Source organism: Sorex fumeus, unplaced genomic scaffold, assembly GCF_029834395.1.
Source record: "Sorex fumeus unplaced genomic scaffold, SorFum_2.1 ptg000024l, whole genome shotgun sequence".
Taxonomy (NCBI): Eukaryota; Metazoa; Chordata; class Mammalia; order Eulipotyphla; family Soricidae; genus Sorex; species Sorex fumeus.
This window is the reverse complement of record NW_026606081.1, coordinates 54424694-54448221: the sequence shown is the minus strand read 5'-3', so window position 1 is coordinate 54448221 and position 23528 is coordinate 54424694. Positions and strand designations below refer to the sequence as shown.

Below are 23528 nucleotides of genomic sequence, written 5' to 3'. Positions count from 1 at the left end.
GTCCTTGTGTCTTCTTTTGAAGGGGCCTGAGTCTTTAGTCCTTGCCTCCCTAACCTTGCAGGCAGAACACTGGCCACTACACGTGGCTCGTGGCTTCTGGGAACTCTGCCAGGATTCTCCACCCTCAGGGACATTCAGATCCACCCAAGGTTCCAAAGTCACTTCACTTTCTAGGGCTGAATAAGCATGCTCACTCAGTATACGCAGCCCAGCACCTTGATTCCCAGACACTGTTCTGGGCTCGGAGAATTTGAGCTGCCTCAAGGGCCAGGGCCGCATAGCTCACAGGAGGTAGCCAGAGCAGCACAAGGATGAACAAAAAATAATGGAAGGGGAAGGAAAGGGCCTCTCACTGCTCGCTGCAAAATCTCCAGCCTTTTACATGCGGCCTCAGGCCAAGTGAGGGAGGAACTACAGCTTGGGGCCACTTGGAGCTGCCAGCCACTAAGAGTCAAATGCAGCAGAAACTGCAGCCCTCATGTCTGTGTTCTCTGTTTCTCTTGTCAGATATTAGCTCTTCTTCAGTAGATGTTCTGCTGTTATTCACTGCTTGTTTGTTTTTCAGGAAGGATATGTGTAATCCAGTAAGAAAAGAAAGCTGAGATGACTCTGGCATGATCTAGAAAGCAAAAAGAAATTCAACAAAAAGTATGCCTTATTACTTCACATGCACCAGCCAATGGACAACAAGTCCTAAAATAATCTAATAAAATGCAACTCTGTATACAAATTAAGTTGGTGGTAGTAAGCCAGCTTGTCAGTTGTATGTCACATAACAAATAGGGGAAATGAATCCGTTCTGAAGCTGTAGTTACTCAGTATGGACCCTACCAGTTCAAATAGAGTACCGCTAATTCAGACTTTAAGAAAGGAAATCAGACGCCACCAGGGAAGGAGATGGGAGTCAGAGTGACGCGCGCTCAGGTGGAATTCTCAGCGAGACTGTGGAAGGAGACCACAGAGCACTCGGCTTTCCAGAAGGCTTTCCAGAACGTTCACACTGCTCCGGGTGCAGCCCTGGGCTCTGCTCTTACCTATCTGCTGCGCTGGGGGGAGCAGGGGTCTCCCTCACCTGGGCCCAGGGCAGCAACTCCAACCTGGGCTTGTGCTGGGGAAGGTCCAACAGTGTTGGGTCCAACACTGCTCTCAGGGCAAAGGCAGCTGGGATAGGATCCATGGGGGAGGAGGAGGCTGCAGGGATGTGGCTCAGGATCACTCCCGATAACACCCCAAACAAAAGGTCCCAGGGCCACCTCACAGCTCCCGCTTGGTCTGCTGCAGGCTAGGCACACACCTCCAGGTGTCCCAAGGCCCAGAGACCACCCCCAGCTGCCCCAGGCCAAGAGGCCGCCCGAGGGGCCTCTGCCTGGGCACGTCTTTCTGTGAGGGAGCACCAGCGCCTGCCAATAGCACGCAGGGGGTTGCGAGGGGGTGGGGGGGCAGAAGTCCCCACACCAGCGCCACTAGGTTTTCCTGATGAAGCCAACAGGGGGCAGCTGTAACCTAAGGCGGCAAGTCAGCTGAGGCCCATGGGTGCTGCTCAATTAGCCTTGTCCTGACTCTGAATTCACAAGCACCAAAGGTGAGAAAATGGGTCTGTATCCGAGTCCAAGGAAACATCTAGAAATGATCAAAAATCAGGCTGAGGCAGAGTGGCAGGACTCATCCAGATGAAAATCACCTGTTTCTACTCAGAACGTGGATGTTCTCACACTGACCCATAGTGACAAGACAGAGCCTTCAACCAAGGGAGAGACACAGTTTTATGAAAAACATTTCAAATGCTAATAGCTGGGCTGCATCAGACATGAGCAATATTGGAAACAAAGCTCCTCAGTCATAAAATGCGATTTTACATAACAGCCTGCCTTCAGAACCCCAGAGGCATCTCCAACACACACACTCTACCGAGAACAGCTTCAAAGACATTTCCAAAGAAGGCACCTGCACAGAGGCCGGGCTACAGCTCTAAGCCCGAGGGAAGCCTTCTGCCCAGGCCCAGCTCGGGAGGCTCTGGAAGCAGAACCTGTGAAGGCACAAACATCAACACTTGAATAGTTGCCTGTTTCTGTGTTTTTAGGGCCAACACCTGCAGTGCTCAGGGGCTACTCCACTCTCTGGGAAGTTAGAGGGACCTGGGTGCTGGGGCCAGAATTTTAAATGACTTATTTTCATCTCTCAAATAACTTCATATTAATTTAACTTAATTAAATTAATTAAATTTAATCCCCCATCTTCCCGTAGTTACACACCAACTGCCGTGTAACCCCATTAACGGCCAGGATCCAGAGACTATAAAACCAAGCTACTGGAAGCACACGGCCACATTTGCGGCCGCGTGACCTCTTATTTTCTAGTTCTCACTCTCAGAGAACCCAGCAGGCTACTGAGAGTATCTTGCCCACATATATACGTAACTGGGAACACCTGTAAAGGTGATTAGAGGCTGCTCCAAAAGCCTTCATCCCTCTCGGAGAGCCCGGCAAGCTACCGAGAGTATCCCACCCGCACGGCAGAGCCTGGCAAGCTACCTGTGGCATACTCGATATGCCAAAAACAGTAACAACAATGGTCCTCATTCCCCTGACCCTGAAAGAGCCGCCAGTATGCCATTGGGCTACACTAGCACGTGACAGGGACGAATGGAGATGTTACTGGTGCCCGACTCGAGCAAATCGATGAACAACGGGGTGATAGTGATAGTGAATTTAACGTAATACAACTGAAATTCTGCAATCTGAGATAAAGCTCTCGTGAAAATATAAAAAGAAAAAAAAGTAGCTTGAGAACCCACAAAAATACACAACTAGCAACACAGGTTGGCAGAGGCTGAGGCTTGGTGAGTGCCGAGCATCTGCAGGGCAGGGTCTGCCCTGGCTGTAGGTCCCACGGCAGAGAGAGTCCAGGGACGCCCCGGTGCCTCTCTGGGGAGGGGAGCTCCAGCGACAGGTTCTCTACCTGCAGCCTGACTGGAACTCTGGAACCACGCACCGGGCGTGAGGCTGTGGAAGCAGAGACGGGCAGTGAGGCAGCTGCTCCTGGCACCCCAACCACAAAGGTCTCCAGTATGATGGAGTCACTTGTGGCCCCATTATGTGTGTGTTCAGATGGCTGAACTGGTAAGTAACTTCCAACCTTGTTCACTTTCTCACCCATCGGTCTGACTCTTCAGCTTCATGCAGAGGCTACTGGGAGGAGAGCCTGCATGGCCCTTGCGGGCCATTTCCTCAGTGTGACCCAAGAACTGCTTCTGCTCGCTCATCTGACAGAAAATAAGTAGGTCGCTGTTCTAGGTCAGACATGGGGTCGTGTGCTCAAGTTTGCGGCTGCCACAGCTCTCCCAAACACTCTGCTTTCTGTACTTAAGGGTTGAAAAATCACTGTGGGATGACATTCCCAGCACTGCCCCCTTCAGGCTGACAGGAAAGCTACAGGGTGCACAGAATGGCACCCTCTAAAGGTGCCCAAGGAAGTGAAGAACCAACTGTGAATCTACCCCTCCAGAGAGCAGGGCTTCTACAAAGCTCACCCGCTGTGGAGAACAGAGCTTGTCAACTTGCCAACACTTGGCCAAGGAGAACAAAAGCGGTTTCCTTGCATTCGCACAAGCTCAGGAGGGAGGGCTCCAGCCTGGTGGCAGTGTATACATGTCTGAAGACTGCGCATTTGCAAACACCGCATGTGATGTCCTCGCCCTCTTGCACACAGGGAAGTGCCACCCACAGCCACGCAGCAAGCGGCACGTCTTCTGGGCTCCTGAGGAACCAGCCAACAGCTTTGTGTGTAGCACCGGGAGCACCTGGGAAGGACATACCTGGAGGCATTAGGCAGTGCTCTGGGAACACTTCCAGGGCATGCTTTAATCTTGGAGTGTCTTCCAAAAATAACAGTGTTTTCATGTGATCCAGAATGAGGACGTCCGAGCAGGGCAGGCCGTGGGTTTCAAGGTGCGTGAGAAGTTGCTCAGCTGATTCCATTGAAACAGACAACTCCGGATCCCCGGTTGCACCTGAACAGAGAATGCCATTCAGGGAGATGTCACACTTCACACTGATGCCACCGCCCTCTTGGACACTTGGGTGACACTCACACAGGTGCCCAGACACAACTCACACTTGGAGGCCTCCCTTCACCTCCCAGTCCTGACTGCCATGCCCTACCCTGTGGAAATGGACAATATGGAACATCTGGCCAATGGCACTCTCCTCTAGAGCGGGTGTCCTGCCTCTCTGCTAGGCAGACAGAGGGATGGTTAGTCAGATGGAGGGTGGCCGTTATCTGCCCTTGCTCCACGCAGGAGGGACTCTGCTGCCTGGGGTCTGGTTTTCTAGTTGGCTCTGTGACAGGAACTGACATGTGAGGAACACTGCTTCAGAGTTTGGCTTGGCCAAGCCTTCCCATCACCTGGACATGATGAGGGAAGGGCAGCCATCTCCAGGTGTTAACCAGTTTATTAATGGTGCTTTCAGGCCATCATTGTTCAATCTGCTCCTCATTTCCCCCATTAATTCACAGTCCCCATTTCTCAATCTAGTTCATAGGAAAAGCTGAATGTTGGCTGGAATCTACTCTACACCCACTAGGAAAGCCATCAAGACAGGCGTTTGCCTGGTTCTGGTTTGCGGGGTGAGGGTGGGGGGTCACATACATTACCCTGCTTCTTCCTCATCCTCAGCTCAGTTTATGTAAAACTCAACACAAGGAAGCAATCATCACCCTGAGAACAAATCTCCTTTCCTTTCTCAGCTCCTGCAAAAATGCAGTCACTCCAAGATAACTTCTGAGAAATCTTAAATCACAAGTTACTCTTCAGAGAAGAGTAAAAACCAAGCAGCCCCACAGGAGAGTGACTGCTCTGCTTTCACCGCTCTCTTCACTGAGGCAACATGAACTCATCCCAGTTTGAGCGGGATGCTGGGCTGAGGACGTGTAGGTTCCACATCCCAGAGCTGCGCTGAGGGGCAGGCTGGGCGGCTCCAGGGACCCTCTCTGACTTCTGGGGAAGGAGTTTAAATGCCCTAATGCTGCCTTCAGCATGATTTATTTATTTTTTGATACCGAATATTACCATAGTCATATTTATATTTAAACTTGTTTTTTTTTTATCTCTGAGCTATAGCCAGTGGTGCTCAGGGCTCACTCCTGGAGTACTCAAGGGGACCATATGTGGGAATCACACCTGGGTCAGGCGTGTGCCAGGCAAGCACCTCACCCGTCGTGCTATGTCTCTAGCCCCCAAACATTTATATTTTGAACATGTAACTATTTTGCTGTATTTTCTTACTTTTCCAAAGAAGTGGATACCATTATGGGGGGGGGGGGGGGGAACCAGGAAAAAAACATACCATCATAAAAGTAAAGTTCTTGTGTTGACTTCAAGAATGTTAGGATGTCGTCTACCTTTTTATCAGTCCTGCTGACTCCTTCCTCAGGGGCTTCAGTGCCTACTTCTGGCTCCAGGTCCACCCCGGGCTCCTGGGCCTTGGGGCCCACTTCCGGCGGCAGGTCTGGCTTAGCCTCTTCATCCTCATTCCCCGGCTCACTGCTTCCCTCTTCAGGCTGGTACAGGAAGTTCATAGCACAAGTCTTTCTGAGTAAGCCTGCAGCTTTCTTCCTTTTAATTTGCTGTTTCTTTTTCAGTTTCCTTTTCTTGTTTCTGCTCAGGGTGGGACCCTCTGTGTGGCATGGCTGCAGTGTTTTCCAAGAAAGACCTCGCTGCTTCTCCAATTCAGCTTTTTCTGCAGGAATGTCACTGAGGTTTTCTTGTGTTTTCTTTGACTTACGCTTTCTAATTCTTCTTCTCTTTGGTTGATCATGAAGCTCCTGATCTATAAAACAAAAATCAAATACAACACTATTCTATGTAATGGAATAATAAAGCCACTTTGCTATTTCCCCTAGGATATTACAGTCTTATTGGAAAAGGAATTTAAAATATTTACCTTAACTTATTATGCCACCAGGATCCTGGGACTTGATTTAACTGGCACAACGTGTTTGTTTCACAAAGTCAAGAAGGAATGTAACACATTCACTTGTCTGTCCCCATACATGAGAGCTCTCAAGGCTGGGAGAATTCTTACACTACCAAAAAATTCCCTTGCTATGATTAAGGGGAAAAATTATTTTGCTGCTAAAAAAAAAATCTTACTATAGTATTTTCTAAAGAGTTACGTTTTGAGAAAAATAAATGAGGCTAAGCCCATGAGCATCAGCAACAGATGATGGAAAATGAGAGCTAAGTGGCTACAAGTGAATGAACTGGTCATGGTTCATGAACCAGAAGGGACAGGCTGGTAGGCCCTGCCTCTACCCACCAGGTCTCTGCTGTACCACATACCCACACAGACACAGCCACTGAGTGCTGTGCATGGAGCTCCCATTTCCAACTTGGACACGGAGCCACGGCATGTATGCATGGAGCTCCCACTCCCAATGTGGACACGAAGCCACAGCATGCGTACATGGAACTCCCGCTTCTAACGTGGCCACAAAGCCATGGCACTTGTACATGGAGCTCCCGCTCCCATGTGGACACAGACACGGCATGTGTCCATGGAACTCCTACTCCCAACATGGACACAAAGCCAGAGCATGTGTGCATGGAGCTCCCACTCTCACGTGGACACGGAGCCATGGCACATGTTCATGGAGCTCCCACTCCCACGTGGACACAGAGCCACGGCACATGTGCATGGAGCTCCCACTCCCACGTGGACACAGAGCCACAGCACGTGTGCATGGAGCTTCCACTCCCACATGGACATGGAGCCCACTGGCCCTAGCTCTGCTGAGGAGACGTGGCATGCGCACGTGGCCTCAGCTTCAACAGTGCTTGCTTCAGTGGACTTCAGAAAATGGTGTTTCCACACCTAATGAACACTTTTGTAGCATTTTTCTACACAGATACCACACTGAAAGGAATGTGCAGGGCAGAGGTCTCAGCTCAGCTGGAGAGCCAAGAGGGAAAGGAAAACATGCTAAAATTCATTTTCCTGTCAGACACCAAATGTCTGAAGCATAATAAGAAACCAGACCACCAGCAGCACTTTCCTGATCTGCTTATCCTGAAGGAGAGAGGACAGTGTAGACTGCAGGGGGACCTAACCTTAAAAGGTTAGGGCTCACCTGAGGGGTGGGGGGGGGGCAGGAGCCTGGTGACAGAGACGGAGAGCAGTGTGCTTAGGTGGGCAGGAAGGAGCTTGTGTTCTGGTTCTGATGCTGCAGGCGCTACATCTTAGAGAAGGTCCCATGCTACAGGATGTGGTTTGCAACACGGGCCACTTCTCTGGCTTTTTCCTACAATTATCTCCTCCCCCTTCCACCTGAATGCTACACCTCCACCACATGGCCAGCTTGGGAGGAACATGAGTTCTGTGGCTATTAAGTGCACAATGAAATTTCTTCACCAAGATCACTGCTCACAAGAATGTTACTAAAATTTCCAATTAAACTATTTATCTAAAGTTATATCCCAAGAAGTCAACAGGCTTCAAAGACGAATGTCATCCCTCCCTTCTCCCATTTGTGAGTTTAGGCTTTCCAACTCTTTAAGGAGAAAATCAATCCAATCAATGTCCTAGAAAAATGTTATTTTTTTTTTGATACTGGAATTAACTCAGGCTCATTGTATAACAGTTTCCTAGTTAATACTACTAAAAGCATTTAGAGAATATATTTCCTGATAACTGGAGTTCTTCTGAGAGAAGTTTTGAAACAATGAATTTAAGGGGAACAAGAATGTTTTTCCTGGTGAATGCTATGCCTAGGCCCTCTGCTCACCTTCATTCCTACAGCCAGCCGGCATCAAAAGTGAAGATCACAATAAACGCAAAGCAGATTATTGCCACGATCACAAAATCAACACAAGAATGGCAGGAATTTTGAAAAATATTGGAAGATACAGAAAAAAAAAAAAGTTCTGCGGGAAAAAAAACGTACTGTAGCCACTGGCCTGGCTCCTCTGGGTTCCCAGTGCACACGGCCGTGGATCCCATCACGTCTCAGACCCGGCTGTTCTCAAGCACGTGAGTTACTCGCTCGCATCCAGGCTGTGGCGCCCACGGTACCCGGGACTGCCCATCAGCAATGTTCCCTCCCAGCAGCCACCAGGACCACTTACCTGCTGCGGCTTCAGCTTCGGCCTCGGCCTCACTGCTGGAGGAGCTCGGGGAGCCCGCGTCACAGGGCAGCTCCGGCCACACCGGGAGGAGGCCATCAGGGGGCAGGCTCACTGTGTACAGGCGCCTTCCAGGAGCCAGGGCTGCGGTGCTGCCACCTGCAGAGGGACACAAAGCACAGGAGGCGTGGTCAGTCCCTCGGGATGAAATCTGACATCACGCACCTTCAACCCTCCCATCAAACTGACTGAAGGCAAGGAATCAGCTAGAAACAACAACAAAAACACGTCAAATAACAAAAGCCAAACCAAACCTCCCCTGTATAATAAATACTGATTTCAAGAAGCCAAGTTTTTCCCTAGAAGACTGCATCAGCTACATACACATCCGGCCAAAAGGATGCATTGATTTCTGATGATCCAAATACACGCCGTTACTTTTTATGGAAAACTTGTGGGAGTTACAACATGACATAAAGCATGGAACTCAGGAGGCAGAAGCTCGAGGACTTTGGGTGCCATGCCCCTCATGGCACCGGCAACTCGGCTCTCAGGCTGCCCGGTGTTCTGGGGGCAGAGGGGCACAGCCCGTGCAGGCATTCCACTTGGGTGTGCTCTTGGCACTGTTACACTGGCACAGATCTAGACCCACACTCCTTTCTGACCGCTGGCTAATACCCCACGGACTTGTCAGGTCACTTATCTGGGGCCTCTGGTGCTGCTCTGAGGAACACTGTCACTCTGGCCTCTTCATCTCACCTGAATTCATCATACGCTCCTGCTTGGACTCCCAGACTCTCTGCTGGGGAGTCACTGTTTGGCATTACAAGTGGGTTGCTTTTTTGTCACACACCCAGGCTGTGCTCAGTTCTGGCCTCCTGCTCCCCAACTCTGTGGACCCGTGGGTATATTGAACCCCAGCTGCCCTGAGACCATCATCTCTTTTGTCACCCCAGGGAACATCCTGACGACAGACTGTTCCTTTCCCTGCCTTTTCTTCCTCTTGCTGAGTTCGGTAGTGAACACTCCACATGGCTGCTTGATGCTCCCAGTCACACAGCTGGGTGCTAGCCCCGGGGACACGTGGAGCACCTCCTGGAGGGACGGGCATGTGCGACCCTACACAGATGCAGAGACATCTCTGAGGCTCTCCAGCATGACTGAACTGAGGCGAGGCCGCGACATCGCCTGCACAGGACACGACCAGGAAGGGCTGATGCAGAAGCCAGGGTGGGGGTGTGGCATCAAAGTGTGTCTTCGCTCGCACCCTTCCCAAGACTCGCAGGTTTGCCCTTCTGCAGTGGGCCTGGGGCTGACGAGGCTGGGACACGAGGAACAGGCTAACATGCACTGTGCTGCTCCCCTGTCCAGCACCGCGAGTCCACTTACCACAGACAGCATCATTTTCTGTGGAAACGGCTGCTTCCTTCCTAGGCTCTGACTATGTTCATCTGAGGTTTCCCTTCCCCTTCCCCTTCCCTTGGCAGCTGCAGCTACTGTGCGAGCAGCTGTGTGTGGCTGCAGAGTAGGACACTGGTGCGGCTGGCCCCCAAGAACGGTGCCCGTGCTCCTTACACTGGGCCTCCCCCAGACGATGCCTGCACCCCTCACACTGTCCTTCATGGGTGATGGCTGTGCCCCTCACACTGGGCCCCACCACCAGTGATGCCTATGCCTCTCACTTCCTGGAGCAGGACGAGGGCTGCAGAGAGACCATGTCACTGCTGCCCTGACTCCCTGGCACTGTTCCCCATCCCAGCAGGCCTTGTCGTCCCGCTGCTCCAGGGTGGATGAATGTCTGGGGACTTGGGGAAAGGCTTCCCACAGCTCTCCCTGCAGGAGTTCCAGCCCCAGGAGGATCTCGCCCAGGCTGCAGAGACCTGTGTGCTGCCGCAACTTGCTCCAGGCCCAGCTGCCCACCTCAGTGCTGGAGGACACAGACCACTGCAACGACCACAGCCCGGGGTGCAGTCGAGCAGGCGGAGTTCCAGAGCTGCAGGCTGGATGCAGTGTCCCCGGGTCCCCACTGACCTCCCGAGGTGGGCTGTGCTGACAGAGGGCCCAGCAGCATGCACAGGCCAGTCCACAGTTTGGGCTGGAAGGGAGGCATGTGGGCGGCAGTGTGCCTCTTCCTTAACTGGGCCGTGGGCAGAACCCACTGTCCTCCCAGGAAGACGACGTCCCCTCCCAGATCTGCAACCAGCAGCCCAGCACCTCACCAAGCCACTGGAGGCAGATGCTGGCCTGCTTGAGCTTGTAGGCTTACAGGTGCTCCATCCTGACTCACTCAGGGGTACTCCCTCCACCCTCTGACTTATTCAGGGGTGCTCCCTCCACCCACTAACTTATTCAGGCGTACTTCCTTCCACCCTCACTCAGAGGTGCTCCCTCTGCCCCGACTCACTCAGAGGTGCTCCCTCCACTAAGACTCACTCAGGGGTGCTTCTTCCACCCTCTCAGTCCTTTTCCAGGGCCCCCTACTCTGTACTGAACTTGTCTGTGCCAGGTCCTCAAACCTGGAAGGGTCAAAACAGGCCATGTCCTCCACATCCCTGCCACCGGCGCCTGCGACATGTCAGGACTCTGTGCAAACATGCCCTGGACTCAGGCAGTGGGCCTAGGGGGCAAAGGAGCAGCCGTTCGCCCTGCCTGGCCCCGGGACCACCCTCGGCCGCTCCTGGGTGCCGGCTTCCTTCTCTATCCTGGTGACGGTTGCAGCAGTGATCCAACCAATTGAACAAAACCACTTCTCAGTTTTCCAATCTGGCATCTTATAAAAAGAACCACCCCCAGAGCCAACCTCAGAAATGTCAGGGAAGGGACCAGGGGGATGCTGCCAGGGCTGCAGCGCAGGCCCCAAGGCCAATCCCTGTACCAAGGGCCTGAGCACTGAAGCAGGCCGCCCAGGCCCCCAGAAGGAAGGAAACGTGAGAGGAAGTGCCAAGGGACTGAGCACAGCACCTCACAGCCCCTCACAAGCCGCCACAGAAATGAGCTCCGGAAGCTTCCCTGAGATAGTTAAATCTGCCTATACTGCAACCAAATGCTCCAGTACTTCCAGCCTTCGGGGACTGGACATCCACACTGGACACCTGCAATCTCAGTTGACAGGATGGTCCCGGGGCAGGATGCCAGGGGATGGGAACTCTACTCCCTCACAGGGTCAGCTCTGTCCTCCCCTTGGAGGGTGTCAGGGATGGCTCAGACTGTCAGCTGCAACCCTGCAGGCATTTCCATCGTCCCCTCCCTCTTCTGCACCTGCTGGTGCTGCTCCTGACAGCTCAGCCCCTGCGCCACCCAGAGCACCTAGAGGGCAGGAATGTGCAGATCCTGCTTTGCTGCTGTTGGTTTTGAGCGGGGCTCAGGATCTGCCCCTGGAGGTGCTCTGGGAACTGTATGCAGTGCTGGGAGCTGGACCTGGATGTCCCGTGTGCAAAGCATGTGGCAATCCATGGGGTTACGCCTAAAAACCTTCCCACAAGGTTTTAATCCCTATGAGTAGTTTACAGGTCACATTAAAACGGAAGCAAAGATTCAGTGACGCCTCCCCCCCCCACACACACCACACACACACACACACACACACACACACACACACTTCTGATATCCCCCAGAACAGCCAGGTGGGCACATATGACATGATGTATCCATGTGGAGAAAATGTGGATATGGGAGTCCCAGGACCCTGTCAGGCTTTCAGCCCTGACTGGTTCAATTCCAGCATCAGGAAAACAAGCAAACTTGTAGAGCTAATATAGCAGAAACAATATAAATATTCTGAAAATGTAGTTCTGTACCATATTGTTGTATTATATCTGAAAATCTGTATTTCTATATTTAAGACATCGCTGGAGCGATAGCACAGCGGGTAGGGCATTTGCCTTGCACGCAGCCAACATGGCCGAACCGAGTTCGATTCCTCCGCCCCTCTCGGAGAGCCCGGCAAGCTACCGAGAGTATTGGATATGCCAGACACAGTAACAACAAAGTCTCCAATGGAGACGTTACTGGGCCCGCTCGAGCAAATCGATGATCAACGGGAGGGCCTTTATTTTATTTTACTTTAAGACATCAAAGAGCAATCCAAGACAAATGATTTATCTGTATTTCCATTCATTAACAATACAAGTCCCAAAGAAAAGACAACTACGTGGGGCCGGAGAGATCTTACAGCAGATGGGGCACTTGCTTTACACACTGCTTATCTGGTTCAATACTCAGTATCCCAAATGATCCCCTGAGCCCACCAGGAGTAATAGAGTCAGGAGTAAACCCTATGGCCCAACATCTGCTCCCCACCTCAAAAAACAAAACAAAAAGAAAACACAAATATCTAATTCTCAAAAGAATCAAATACATTAAACTTTTTTAAATGCAAAATTTTTAATTTAAAAACATAAAACACTGAAAAATTAAAGATGACAAAAATAAATGGAAAGATTTCCTAAATTAATAGGTTGGGCAACCAAATATTGTCAAGATAGCAAAAATTTCCCCCTGATGTTTTGATTTAGTGTACTTTGTCTCAGTTGCTTTTTGGGTAGATATTCATAAGCTAAAATACAGATGAGCTGCAAAGGACCCTGAACAATTAAAACAATATTGAAAAAAACAAAGCTGCAGACTCAAAAGTCCTGATCTGAAAATCTGTTATAAAACTAGGACAATTGATTCAGCATGGTCCTGGCCTAATTTTAGACATACAGATCAATGGTGGAGCACCGGAGGCCCATCCATCTGTGTCCACACAATGTGAAAGGGAACTTCTTCCACACGTGGCATCAGGACCACTGAGCACCCTCACAAAGGGAAGAATCTGCCTTGTCTCACACAGGGTCAAACATCAACTCGAAAGGTCAATAATTCAAACAGAAGAGCTAACATCACAAAACCTTTAAAAGAAAACCTGGGTATAAAATTTATGACACTCAACTGCCAATTTCTTAAATGTGGCCCCACCCCATCCCCAAATAATGGTAACAATAATAAAATAACAGAGATAGCCAATCTCATCAAAATTAAGGGACTCTATTAAGAAAGTTAAAAGACAACCTATAGTATGGGAAATAATATTCACAAATTGTTCTCTGAAAAGTATCTGCAATTCGGGTAACAACCAATTCTTACAACAACAAAAAGACAAACTTCCATTTTTTTTTTTTTTGCGTCACACCTGGCAACAGGGGTTACTCCTGGCTCATGTGCTCAGGAATTACTCCTGGCAGTGCTCGGGGGACCACATGGGATGCTGGGAATTGAACCCGGGTTGGCTGCGTGCAAGGCAAACACTCTACCCACTGTGCTATCGCTCTAGCTCCCAAACTTCCATTTTAAAGATAAGCAAACAGTTGAACTATTTCTTTGAAGAAAATTCATGAACGGTTAATGCACAGGACAGGATGGCCCATCAAAACCACAGTCTTGGTTTTGATGGGCAGCACAGCTCCAGCTCCCTGGGACGGCCAGCGCGAGGTGGTGGGACCAGAGCCGCACCTGCCACAGGGTGCAGGGAGGCAAGTGTGGCCTCAGAGATCAGACAGACTCGTTCCCTGACACCCAGCACTCCACTGCTGGGTGCAGCGCGGTGAAGAGGCAGTTCCACATACACCATTGGACCTGGGCACTCATGGCAGTGGGGTCTAAGTGCACCTGTGTGGAAGAAGGCCCGATGCCCGGTAAGGAAGGGTGGACACACTGCACGGTAGCATATGTGGAAGGCCATTCAGCAATGAAAGGAAGCACTGAGACCCCGGAACCTGGATGAAGCTGGATGAAGCTCAACACAGACGCTTTGTGAGAAAATCACAGAGAACCTAAGGGAGCAACTGGGGACTCAGAAAGTGGCTTTGTGGTTGCCAGGGCTGGAGAGGGATGGCGTGCCCTCTGCCAATGGTCTGAGACTCCTCTATGTTGTGGGACTGGGAAGACAGTTCCCTGCACAAGACTTCCACCCGTATATCATCTGAACCCTCTAGTACTGTCGGCCCCCCGCAGCCTTGTGCTTCCAGCCAAGCACCACCAGGAGTGGCCCAGAAGCCCTGATCTCGGTAAGAGTCAGTGCTGTGCTGTGAAAAAGAATGTTTCTGCATGAAGAATGGTGATGGGAGCATGGCGCTGCCTACAATCAGAACCCTCCAAGTGTGAGAAGACCTGGGTCTGTAACCCTCTTACCTGGCTGCCTGCAATCCAGAGATCCTCCAAGTGCGAGAAGACCTGGATCTGTCACTCTCTCACCTGCAGCACCCTCGTCTGCTTGAGGGGGGACACTCTGGCAGTCCACGGTCTCAGGTGCGGCTTTCTCTGGAGGCTCCACAGAGGCAGGAGTCTTTAGGGCCTTCTTGCCCTGCCCACAGGAAGACTTCGCATAAAGTCTCTTCAGTACTTTTTCAACAAACACTAGAGGCAATGGGTCAACATAAATAAATAAATAAATAAACAAACAAACAGAAGGACTGACTTGTGATAGTCTTCTTTCTATCACACACCGGCTTCACATAAAATCAACATTTCTCCACACTAACACAGGAAGCCAATGCCCCACAGAGACCGGAACCCCAAAGGGCACTCATCAATATACCCAGAGGGCTCCATCAGTGCCTCAGTACTGTCCTCATCACTCCCGAGGACTGTCCCCTTGGGGAGCCCGACACTGTCCCCGCATAAACCTGAGCTTGGCCCTGTGCAGGACAGCCCACAGACAGGGCTGCACTCTCACAGGTGCCTTTTAAAAAGCATTTCTCCCTGTTTTGATAGGACTCAATCGATATCACAAAGGCTTGTTTCTGATGGCATGAACTTGATGAGGAGGATGATGGAATTATGTCACAGCAGGACGTTTGCAGAATCATGCTGGCAGAAGGCTCCGCTCCCTGATCAGACCATCAGACACCATGGTGAGCACAAGGACCTTGTGTCTCAGACTCCATGGTGACCACAGTGGAGCCACTGAAGGGAGTCCCAGACTGTGGACACCAAATTTCAAGAAGTTTCCTGGAGCATTGGGTGGGGGCAAAGCTCCAAGGACATGGGCCTTAGTTCCTGCCAAAGCAGACTCCAGGGGGGTTTCCCGGAGAGCCCAGTCTGCCTGCTGCCAGTGCAGTACCTGTCTCCATTGCCCCCACATCATGCTCAGAGCTGGCCGCAGAGGTGTGCCTGGTCATCTGTCACCCTCACCCCTACACGCCAATCTTCACTATCAACTGTCCAACTGTCCAGAGATGTGTGTCCAGATGCTCCTGGTACCTGTGGTCACTATAAAATACAGTTCCTGCAGGGGACCCTTGCTGAATGAATCACTAGGAAAGACAATCTCAGTCTCTAAGCAACATCTTTCGTCTCCTCTGCAAGCAAAATATATTTTATTACTTTCATTGTGTTGAGATGCTCCTTTTGACCTGGTGTGCATATGTATGCTAACCTATCCCAAATCTAGGTCTAGAAAAATTCTGTTTTGTGTTGTCTCTTTTTCATCTGGTTTCCAAAGTGCTAAAAAATAAACCAAAAGCAGGTGCTGTGGCCCAGAAGGCATTTAAGACCTCCCAGCCACAGGCTCTGAGTGATAGCACCGAACAAGTACAATTGTTCCATGTCGGAGCCGAGGTCTCTACCCACCTAGCACTGACCCACTCTCTTCCCCTCCTCCCCTCTCCTCACATACCCTCTGAGCATGCTTCTCATCACAAGTTCTAACCTGCATCTCGGGTGTCTGTCAAAAAAGCAGTAAGAAAAATTTTAAAAAGCAGGGAAGTCTGTTTAATGCCAACTGGGGAAAAAATGACCTGCAGAAAAACAAATATAATTACCATATGGACCAGGAAAACAGAACTGGGAAATGAGGAACAAGATAAGGTCAGCATGGAGGAAAACATTCCATGGGAAATTAATGCAATGAAATAGCAAACAAAGAGACCCGGTTTCCTTGCCAGGGAGAATTGAGTTATCTTGGTACAATGTTCAGAAAACTGTGGTTTAAACTTGCTATTTTAATATAAAGACTCAGCTCAAACACACAGAAAATTATTTCTTTTTCAGGCTATTCCTGGCTGTGCTTGGATATTGAACCTTCCTACATACCAAGCACGTGCTCAGCCCACTGAATCTAAGCAGGAAATGTTCAGCACACTGTCCTCTCGGATTGGGCCCTGAGGAAAAACTGCCAACATTCCCCTAAAGTAGAGAGGTCAGGTGCAGAGCTTGGTGGTAGTGTGAAGCTGTGTGCAGATGAGCCCTGGTCTCAGCCAGTGCTCACGTGTCTGGACATGTGCAGAAGTGGTTTCCATCACGGGGGCATGTGTGCCTGGGCGTGTCACGGGGCATGTGTGTGGGCACAGATCTGATCTCAGTCACAGCCCTGGTTTCTGTCATGTGTGCGTGCATGTGCACCCACAAGCCCTAGTCTAAGTCATGCCACACATGTGCAGGGAGTGTGCAGACGAGCCTGGGTCGCAGTCACGGTGCATTTGTGCATGGCTGTGCACACGCCAGACAGGAGAAACTGCTGGTACAACATGTGTGACTCTGAGCTCACCTCAATGCCGTCAGTCGATTTTAGACGTGGCAGTTGGGGAGTGCCGACGGAGAGGCTGCTCCATTTTGAACAGAGGTGCTAACGGCAGTGGCAGCATTTCAAGGAATTCTTTTTTCGACTTGCCAAGGTATTAGGCCAGAAACCATGAGTTCAGAGAGGACCAAGGGGAGCAGGACAGGAGGAGGGAGTACTCTGCCTGTGCCTCGCCTAGGGTCCACATCAGAGGAACTGGGTGTGCAGCCCACTCTGACTGGCTCTGATGTGAAAATGGAAATAGGAGCTCTTCCTTCTACAATATTCCTTTCTGAACAAGGATGAGAGATTGGAAGCGAAAACCATGGGGCAGAAAAGACCGAGTACAAGGCTGGTGAGAGACACAGGGGAGTCTATCTTCCTCCAGAGTTCCTGCTCACCACAGTCCCCTCGGTGAGCACCAAACACCCAAGGAAAGGAGAGGGGCTGGAGAGTGCAGTGAGGGGGGCGCCTGCCTTGTGGACCCCGACTCAGTCCCTGGCACCACATATGGTCTGGAAGCCCTTCCAGAAGTGATCCCCCAGCACAGAGCCAACAGTGAGGTCTGAGCGTGCGTGGGGGTGGGGGGGGGGAGGGGGGCACCGGAGCAAAGTACATAAAAGGAAGATGAAAGCATGCCTTTTTCTCTACTAATCCACACACCCGGGAGCAGCTTTCCAAGAGTGGTGCCCACTCATTTCTGACCCTCCACCAAGGGTTTCAGAGTCACTGTCACCAACCTCACAAAGCACCGTGGCTTCGGCAGCCGAAGGCCCCACGCAAGTGTGGGAGCACGAGGGGGAGCACGGCAGGGAGCAGGAGAGGAACACGGAGGGAGCACGGTGGGGAGCACGGAGAGGAGCATGAGGGGAGCACAAGGGGAACGCGGCCAGGAGACGAGGGGAGCACGGAGAGGAGCAGGAGGGGAGCACGGCGAGAAGCACAAGGGAAGCACAGGGGGAGGAGCACGAGGGGAGCACATGGGGAACGCAGCAGGGAGACGAGGGGAGACGAGAGGAGCACGGAGAGGAGCATGAGGGGAGCACAAGGGGAACACGGAGAGGAGGAGGGGAGCACGACGAGAAGCACAAGGGGAGCACACGGGGAACGCAGCAGGGAGACGAGGGGAGACGAGGGGAGACGAGAGGAGCACGGAGAGCAGCATGAGGGGAGCACGCGGGAAGCACCAGGGGAGCACCGGGGGAGCACGGGCTAACGGGGGATCCACAAAGTGGGCGTCGGCAGGAAGAGCAGGCCCCAGGCTCACGGGCGGGAGCTCTTGGAGAGAAGCGTTCCGAACCTAAGACCTCGGACCCGCGTTTCCGAACCAGAACCGCCCACGTAACGGAAACAAGACCGCGAAAGGCGCGACCGCGAACGCCCCACGCTTCAGCCAACAGAAAACAGCCCAAGAGCAGCCTCGGCCGGAAGCGGAGCCGAGACCCCCAGCCTGCCTCGCCCCCAGCCCCCGGCCCTACCGTTCCGCCGCAGCGCCGCCATGCCGCCCCACGACCCGCGACCTCCGACCCACGACCCCCGCCGCCCGGCCGTCCGGCACTTCCGGGTTCCGACCTAGAGGTCCGCCTACAGAGCAGGGAGAGCCAATCCGAGCCCGGGCCCCGCGGGCAGCCGCCCAATCAGCGGCCTTACCGTAGGGGCGTGGCTCTGTGTCCTCCGCGCATGCTCAGGTGGAAGGGGCTGCGCGCCGGGGCGCCGGGCGGGCTGGGCAGTCGCGAGTGTAGGCGCGGGCCGGAGAGGGGCTGGCGCGTCCTGGGCGCCGGCGGCCCCTGCTCTGGCGTGTCCGGCCCCCGCGCAGGCCACCGGAAGCCCCGGCTCTGGCTACCGGCCCCCGGCCCCCGGGATGTCCGGAGCCCCCCGCTGGGCTAAGCGCAGGGGCGAGCAGAAGGGGAGGCGGGAAGTGGCGTTTCGGGGACGGAATTGTGAGAGGCCAACGGGGTGTCCAGGTGCCGAGAAGGGGGAGCGCGGGAAGGCTGTGGGCGCCGCCGGACAGCCGAGTTGCTCCCCCTCCGGCTAAGTGCTACTGACATGGGTAGGTGGACTTGACGCTAGTCCTGGGTGGGGGCCCAGTGGACGCTGGGCTTTGCGCAGAGACGCTGAAGCAGCATTCTGGTCACCGGGTGGTCAGGGACGGACACCCTCGCCTCGAATGACCAGTGCACTCAAGCTGGAGAGGGGAAAGGCCCGCGAGGCTGGAGCGGTGAGGGTCTCCAGGCCGGCGGAGAAGTGGGTCTTCGTGCCACGGTGAGCTGAGCACCGGGCACACCCACACACCCGCACTCCTCGGCATAGATTCCAGTGACTTCTGGCTCGTTCTGTTGAAAGAGAAGAGGCAACGCTTATGAGGAATTCAGAGGACGGGTTTTAGGGGGAAAACTGAAGATCGTGAATGTGGACTAGGGAAATTGGGCACGGGCTTCTAAGCGGAGGATACACACAGCATCACATCACACATAAAATAAGTAATGACACAGTATGTACGAACAGCAAAGTGCCAAATACAACGCATAACACTTAATTGACACATAAGGTTGATACGTGTTGATATCACATATATGTATAAAGTCCACACATATGTAACCAAAAGACACAGAACAACCAAAAGAAGGGCACAGTGCCATAGAGACATGTCAGATTTGTGTTCTGAGGAACCTGATAACTTGAGATTGAAAATAGGAGTCCAAACGGAACAACTGAAAAATAAAGTCTTCAGTAGACGCAGGCCAAGGAATACGTAATCACAGATGGCAGTAAGGTTATGGGAAGACGCTCCTCCCGTGAGGCATCACTTAATCACTTAACTTCCCGTTAGTCGTGGATTTGCTCAAGCGGGCGCCAGTAACGTCCTCATTTGTCCCTGTCGAGTGCTAGTGTAGCCCAATGGCATCTGTTCACTCTGGGAACGGATGCCCGTAAGGCGGCATCAGGGAAAGGCAAACTGAATGTGACACCAGCACTCCCATGTATGAGAAAGTCAGAGTGGTGCTTTCTCAGCAAAGTGAGCACGTTCTCACTATACCAGCCAGAAACTGCACTCCAAGCTAATTTAGCCCACGCAAAGCATCAGACGTATCTCTGTGTAAAATCTTGCACGCAGATGTTAACGGCAGCTGCGTTAATATTTGCCCAAATCTGGGAGCAAACAGATGACCTTCCATTGGTGAATGGATAGATTGTGGCCCATCTAGTTCATGGGAAGGTATTTAGCTCTGAGAAGAATTGAGCTCTCAGGCCTAAAAAGACACCAGAAGCCCCATAAGTACATATTGCTGAGTTAGTGAACTTTATCTGAAAGATGTCCTGTGATTCCAACTAGGCGTCTAGTCCAACTTCTGGAACAGGCTCAAGCTATGGAGACAGGGAATAGACTTGTGGTTACCAGGGCACTGCTGGGGGCAGTGAAACGGATCTGATACTGGTTATGAAAACAAGTCATGCATTTCTGCAGACTCACAGCATGAAGGGTGCCAGGAGTGCCCCTCCAGCAGATGGAACTCTGGGTGATGCTGATGGTGTCAGTGGAGGGTCACCAAGGGTATGATGTAATGCAGGCTCCTAGGGACAGGAAGTGCCTAGAAGGCTCTGGTGAACTGAGGCAACTCCTGGAGCTCTCTGTAATTGGTCTAAATAATCCATTAAAATCCCTGCAGGAGACATAAGGACTTGATGATGGACAGGTGTGCTTGGTTCAGCCTCTCCTGAACTGGTCCTGCTCACCTTTGACGTTCCACTGTGTTCAAGCCTACTCCAGACTTCTGTACCTGACAATAAAATTGTGCCAGAAACCATATTCTCTTGGAAAACTATGTCTTTTTCCTCCCCACCTCCCAATTTTACTGTGCTATAACTAACACAAGACTGTGCATCTAAGGTGTACAGTAAAGTAACATGTCTTAATTTACACATTTTGGACTGGAGTGATAGCACAGCGAGTTGGGCATTTGCCTTGCACATGGCCAACCCGGTTACGATTCCTCCATCCCTCTTGGAGAGCCCGGCAAGCTACTGAGAGTATCCTGCCCGTGCCGCAGAGCCTGGCAAGCTACCCGTGGCATATTCGATATGCCAAAAACAGTAACAAGAAGTCTCACAATGGAGATGTTACTGGTGCCTGCTTTAGCAAATCGATGAACAACGGAACGACAGTGCAGTGCAGTGCTACAGTGAAATGATCACAATAAATTTACTTAACTTTCATCACTGAGACGGTCACAGTTACCATCCTCCCATTGTTCATCGATTTGCTCGAGCGGGCCCAGTAACGTCTCCACTGGACACTTTGTTGTTACTGTGTCTGGCATATCGAATACGTCAGGGGGAGCTTGCCAGGCTCTGCCGTGCGGGTAAGATACTCTCGGAAGCTTGCCGGGCTCTCCAAGAGGGGCAGAGGAATCGAACTCGGGTCAGCCATGTTGGCTGTGTGCAAGGCAAACGCCCTACCGCTGTGCTATAGCTCCCAAACAAAAAGTTTTTCTCCTTGTAGTGAGAACTCTTTAAGAATTGCTCTTAGTGATACTCAAATATACCACAAAGAAGTGTTAGCTGCAGATTCTACAGCATATCCACAGCATAACCCCCAAGGGATTTTTGCTTCATAATGGGAAGTTTGTTCACTTTGAACAAACTTTGTTTCCCTTACTCGTCCTGCACCTCACCCCCTACTGTCACAGAGAAACTTGATCTCTTTTTTTCTATGCATTTGAACTTTCCTTTCTGTAAATTCCACATAAAGTGTGTGTGTGGGGGGGAGGGAGAATCTCCTACAGGAGCCCTATAAATTTTCTCTCACCCATGTTCTGGGGAATTGATGACAAAGTCCATGTTCATCCTGTGGTCCACCCTCCACTGTAACTGCTCCGATGAAGGCCCTGGTCTGCAGTGTCCTAGTCCACAGGGCCCAGTGTCTAAGTCACACTCTGGTTTTCCAGGGGCACTTTTCAGCCTGGCTGCAGACCAGAATCAGGTGCTATTGTGCAAGCCCATCCCCCCTTCCCTATAGCCCATCAGTGTGTGTGCTACCAGTAACACCTCCACCACTGTTTCCTCCTTCCCATTCTACCTCCATCTTCTCTTGTAAGTAGCCAGTATGATCTGGTAAATGTTTTGTTGCCTTTCAGAAATCATCTATCACATTTACAAGTGAAAGAAGACACATGATAATGAAAAATTTGACAATCTAACATTCATTTATGATAAAAACTCACCAAACAAGGAAAGGAACTCCTTCAACTTGATAAAAAGCATCTACAGACCCCTCACAGGAGATCTCTCCACCATCAAAACAGGCAGGGGTCTCTTCTAGAGGTTCCTTCCCTACACCCCAGAGGGATTCCTGCTTGATGTGGTGTGATAAGAATAGGAAATAAAAGGAAGAATTGGGGAGGGAGCGATAAAATCATCTATGTCCAGAAATGGCATGAATTTGTATGAAATTTTATCTCCCTGTTCTAAATCCTACTTCTAGTGTCAAACAGGGTACAACTGTCCCAAAAAGGCCTGTAGGATGCTCCTGCTCCTCTCTTCCTTGTTCACAATGTCCCAGTTCCCTCAAAGACCAAGAAAAGGCACCAAGGAGCTGGAGCAATAGCACAGTGGGTAGGGCGTTTGTCTTGCACGCGGCTGACGCGGTTTCGATTCTCAACATCCCATATGGTCCCTTGGGCACCACCAGAAGTAATTCCTGAGTGCATGAGCCAGGAGTAATCCCTGTGCATCACTGGTATGACCCAAAAAGCAAAAAAAGAAAAAAAAAAGAAAAGGCATCAAGTCCTTCGGGGGCACGGGGATATCCAACATGCAGTTCTCCAGACCATAAGCTCTGCTGCCCTCACTGGTCTCACCTGAACCCTGTTCCTTCTCCAGGGTCCTGGCAGATGTGCAACTCTGGCTCTCTTTGTTTTTCCCTGCAGTGCCCTGTCCTTAGCTGCAAGGCAGCTCAGCCCTGCAGGGCAGCACAAGGCTTTCTTTAGAGTAGGGCCTAAACTGTGGTGGGTGCAGGTGACACCTTTGCTCACTGGGGATGAAGTCAGGTGACTTGGAAACACATGCAGCTTTACACCCGGCTGAGAACTGTTTTGCAGCGTGCTTTGGGGGCTCACAGAACTTTTACCAAATTCCTGCCTTCCCATCTCACGCTTTCTGTTTCCTCCCATGGGTTTCCTGAAATCAACCCCACCCCCCACAAGTCACCTCCCACAAATCTGATGGGAACCTAGAGAAAGGGCTGTGATCACTTAATCGTTCCCCTTTAAGGATCCCTCCCTATAGCACAAGCTGGATTTGTCACTTTAAAACACCCCCTAATACACCCTCCATGTTACAGATGCAATTTATAATTGCTATGTGACTTGTTTTCGAAAACGACTCCCTCTCTAGACAGAAAGCTCCGAGGAACTGGCGGATCGTCCTCTGGATCTTTGCTCACAGATTGAGACCACATGTCAGACAGACCATCTTCTGTTGATTTTGCCGTGGCATGAGTGAATGTGTGTGAACAGTTGGATGGACAGGAACACGTGGAAAGAAGCAAAAATGGAGGGAATGTTTTTAAAGCTACTCTAAATGGAGGCCTTAGAGGTCTAGCACACAATCCATTAGCTTAGACAGTGGAGACAATTTGGGAGGTAAGGTGCGCTTGGGGACGGATTTCTACGCATCTTGTATCCCTCTTCCTCCGAAGTTAGAACTTGACTTTGAAAATCAACCGCTATTGATTAATACGAGTAATCAATGATATCAAGATATCGACTTAAGATATAAGACATAGACGTAAGGAGTCTATTGGAAGATCTTGAGTTCCCAGGAAGATTCCTTTGCCCCAGCCCAAATAACGCGTTCCCAGTTCTCTTGCTC

The 23528-nt window shown here is 51.3% G+C and overlaps 1 protein-coding gene across 1 annotated transcript; it reads right to left on the bottom strand.

Moving 5' to 3' along the window:
• Window positions 1-315: 315 nt before the first annotated feature.
• On the bottom strand, window positions 316-18241 carry ERICH1 (glutamate rich 1). Its single transcript, XM_056114132.1, has 6 exons — window positions 18137-18241; window positions 14291-14515; window positions 8123-8278; window positions 5346-5828; window positions 3815-4009; window positions 316-619 (listed from the first exon to the last, which is right to left on the bottom strand). The coding sequence occupies exons 1-6, from the start codon at window positions 18156-18158 to the stop codon at window positions 540-542; spliced, it is 1161 nt and encodes a 386-aa protein (XP_055970107.1). The 5' UTR covers window positions 18159-18241; the 3' UTR covers window positions 316-539.
• Between the last annotated feature and the right edge of the window lie 5287 nt (window positions 18242-23528).

Bases quoted from the DNA above. Each gene is read 5' to 3' on its own strand.
- ERICH1 (XM_056114132.1), bottom strand. From the start codon at position 18,158: ATGGCGGCGCTGCGGCGGAACG. The intron at 14,516-18,136 runs GTAGGGCCGGGG...CATTGCCTCTAG, and splicing joins GGCGGCGCTGCGGCGGAACG to TGTTTGTTGAAAAAGTACTG. The intron at 620-3,814 runs GTATGTCCTTCC...TTTGCTTTCTAG, and splicing joins GCACTGCCTAATGCCTCCAG to ATCATGCCAGAGTCATCTCA.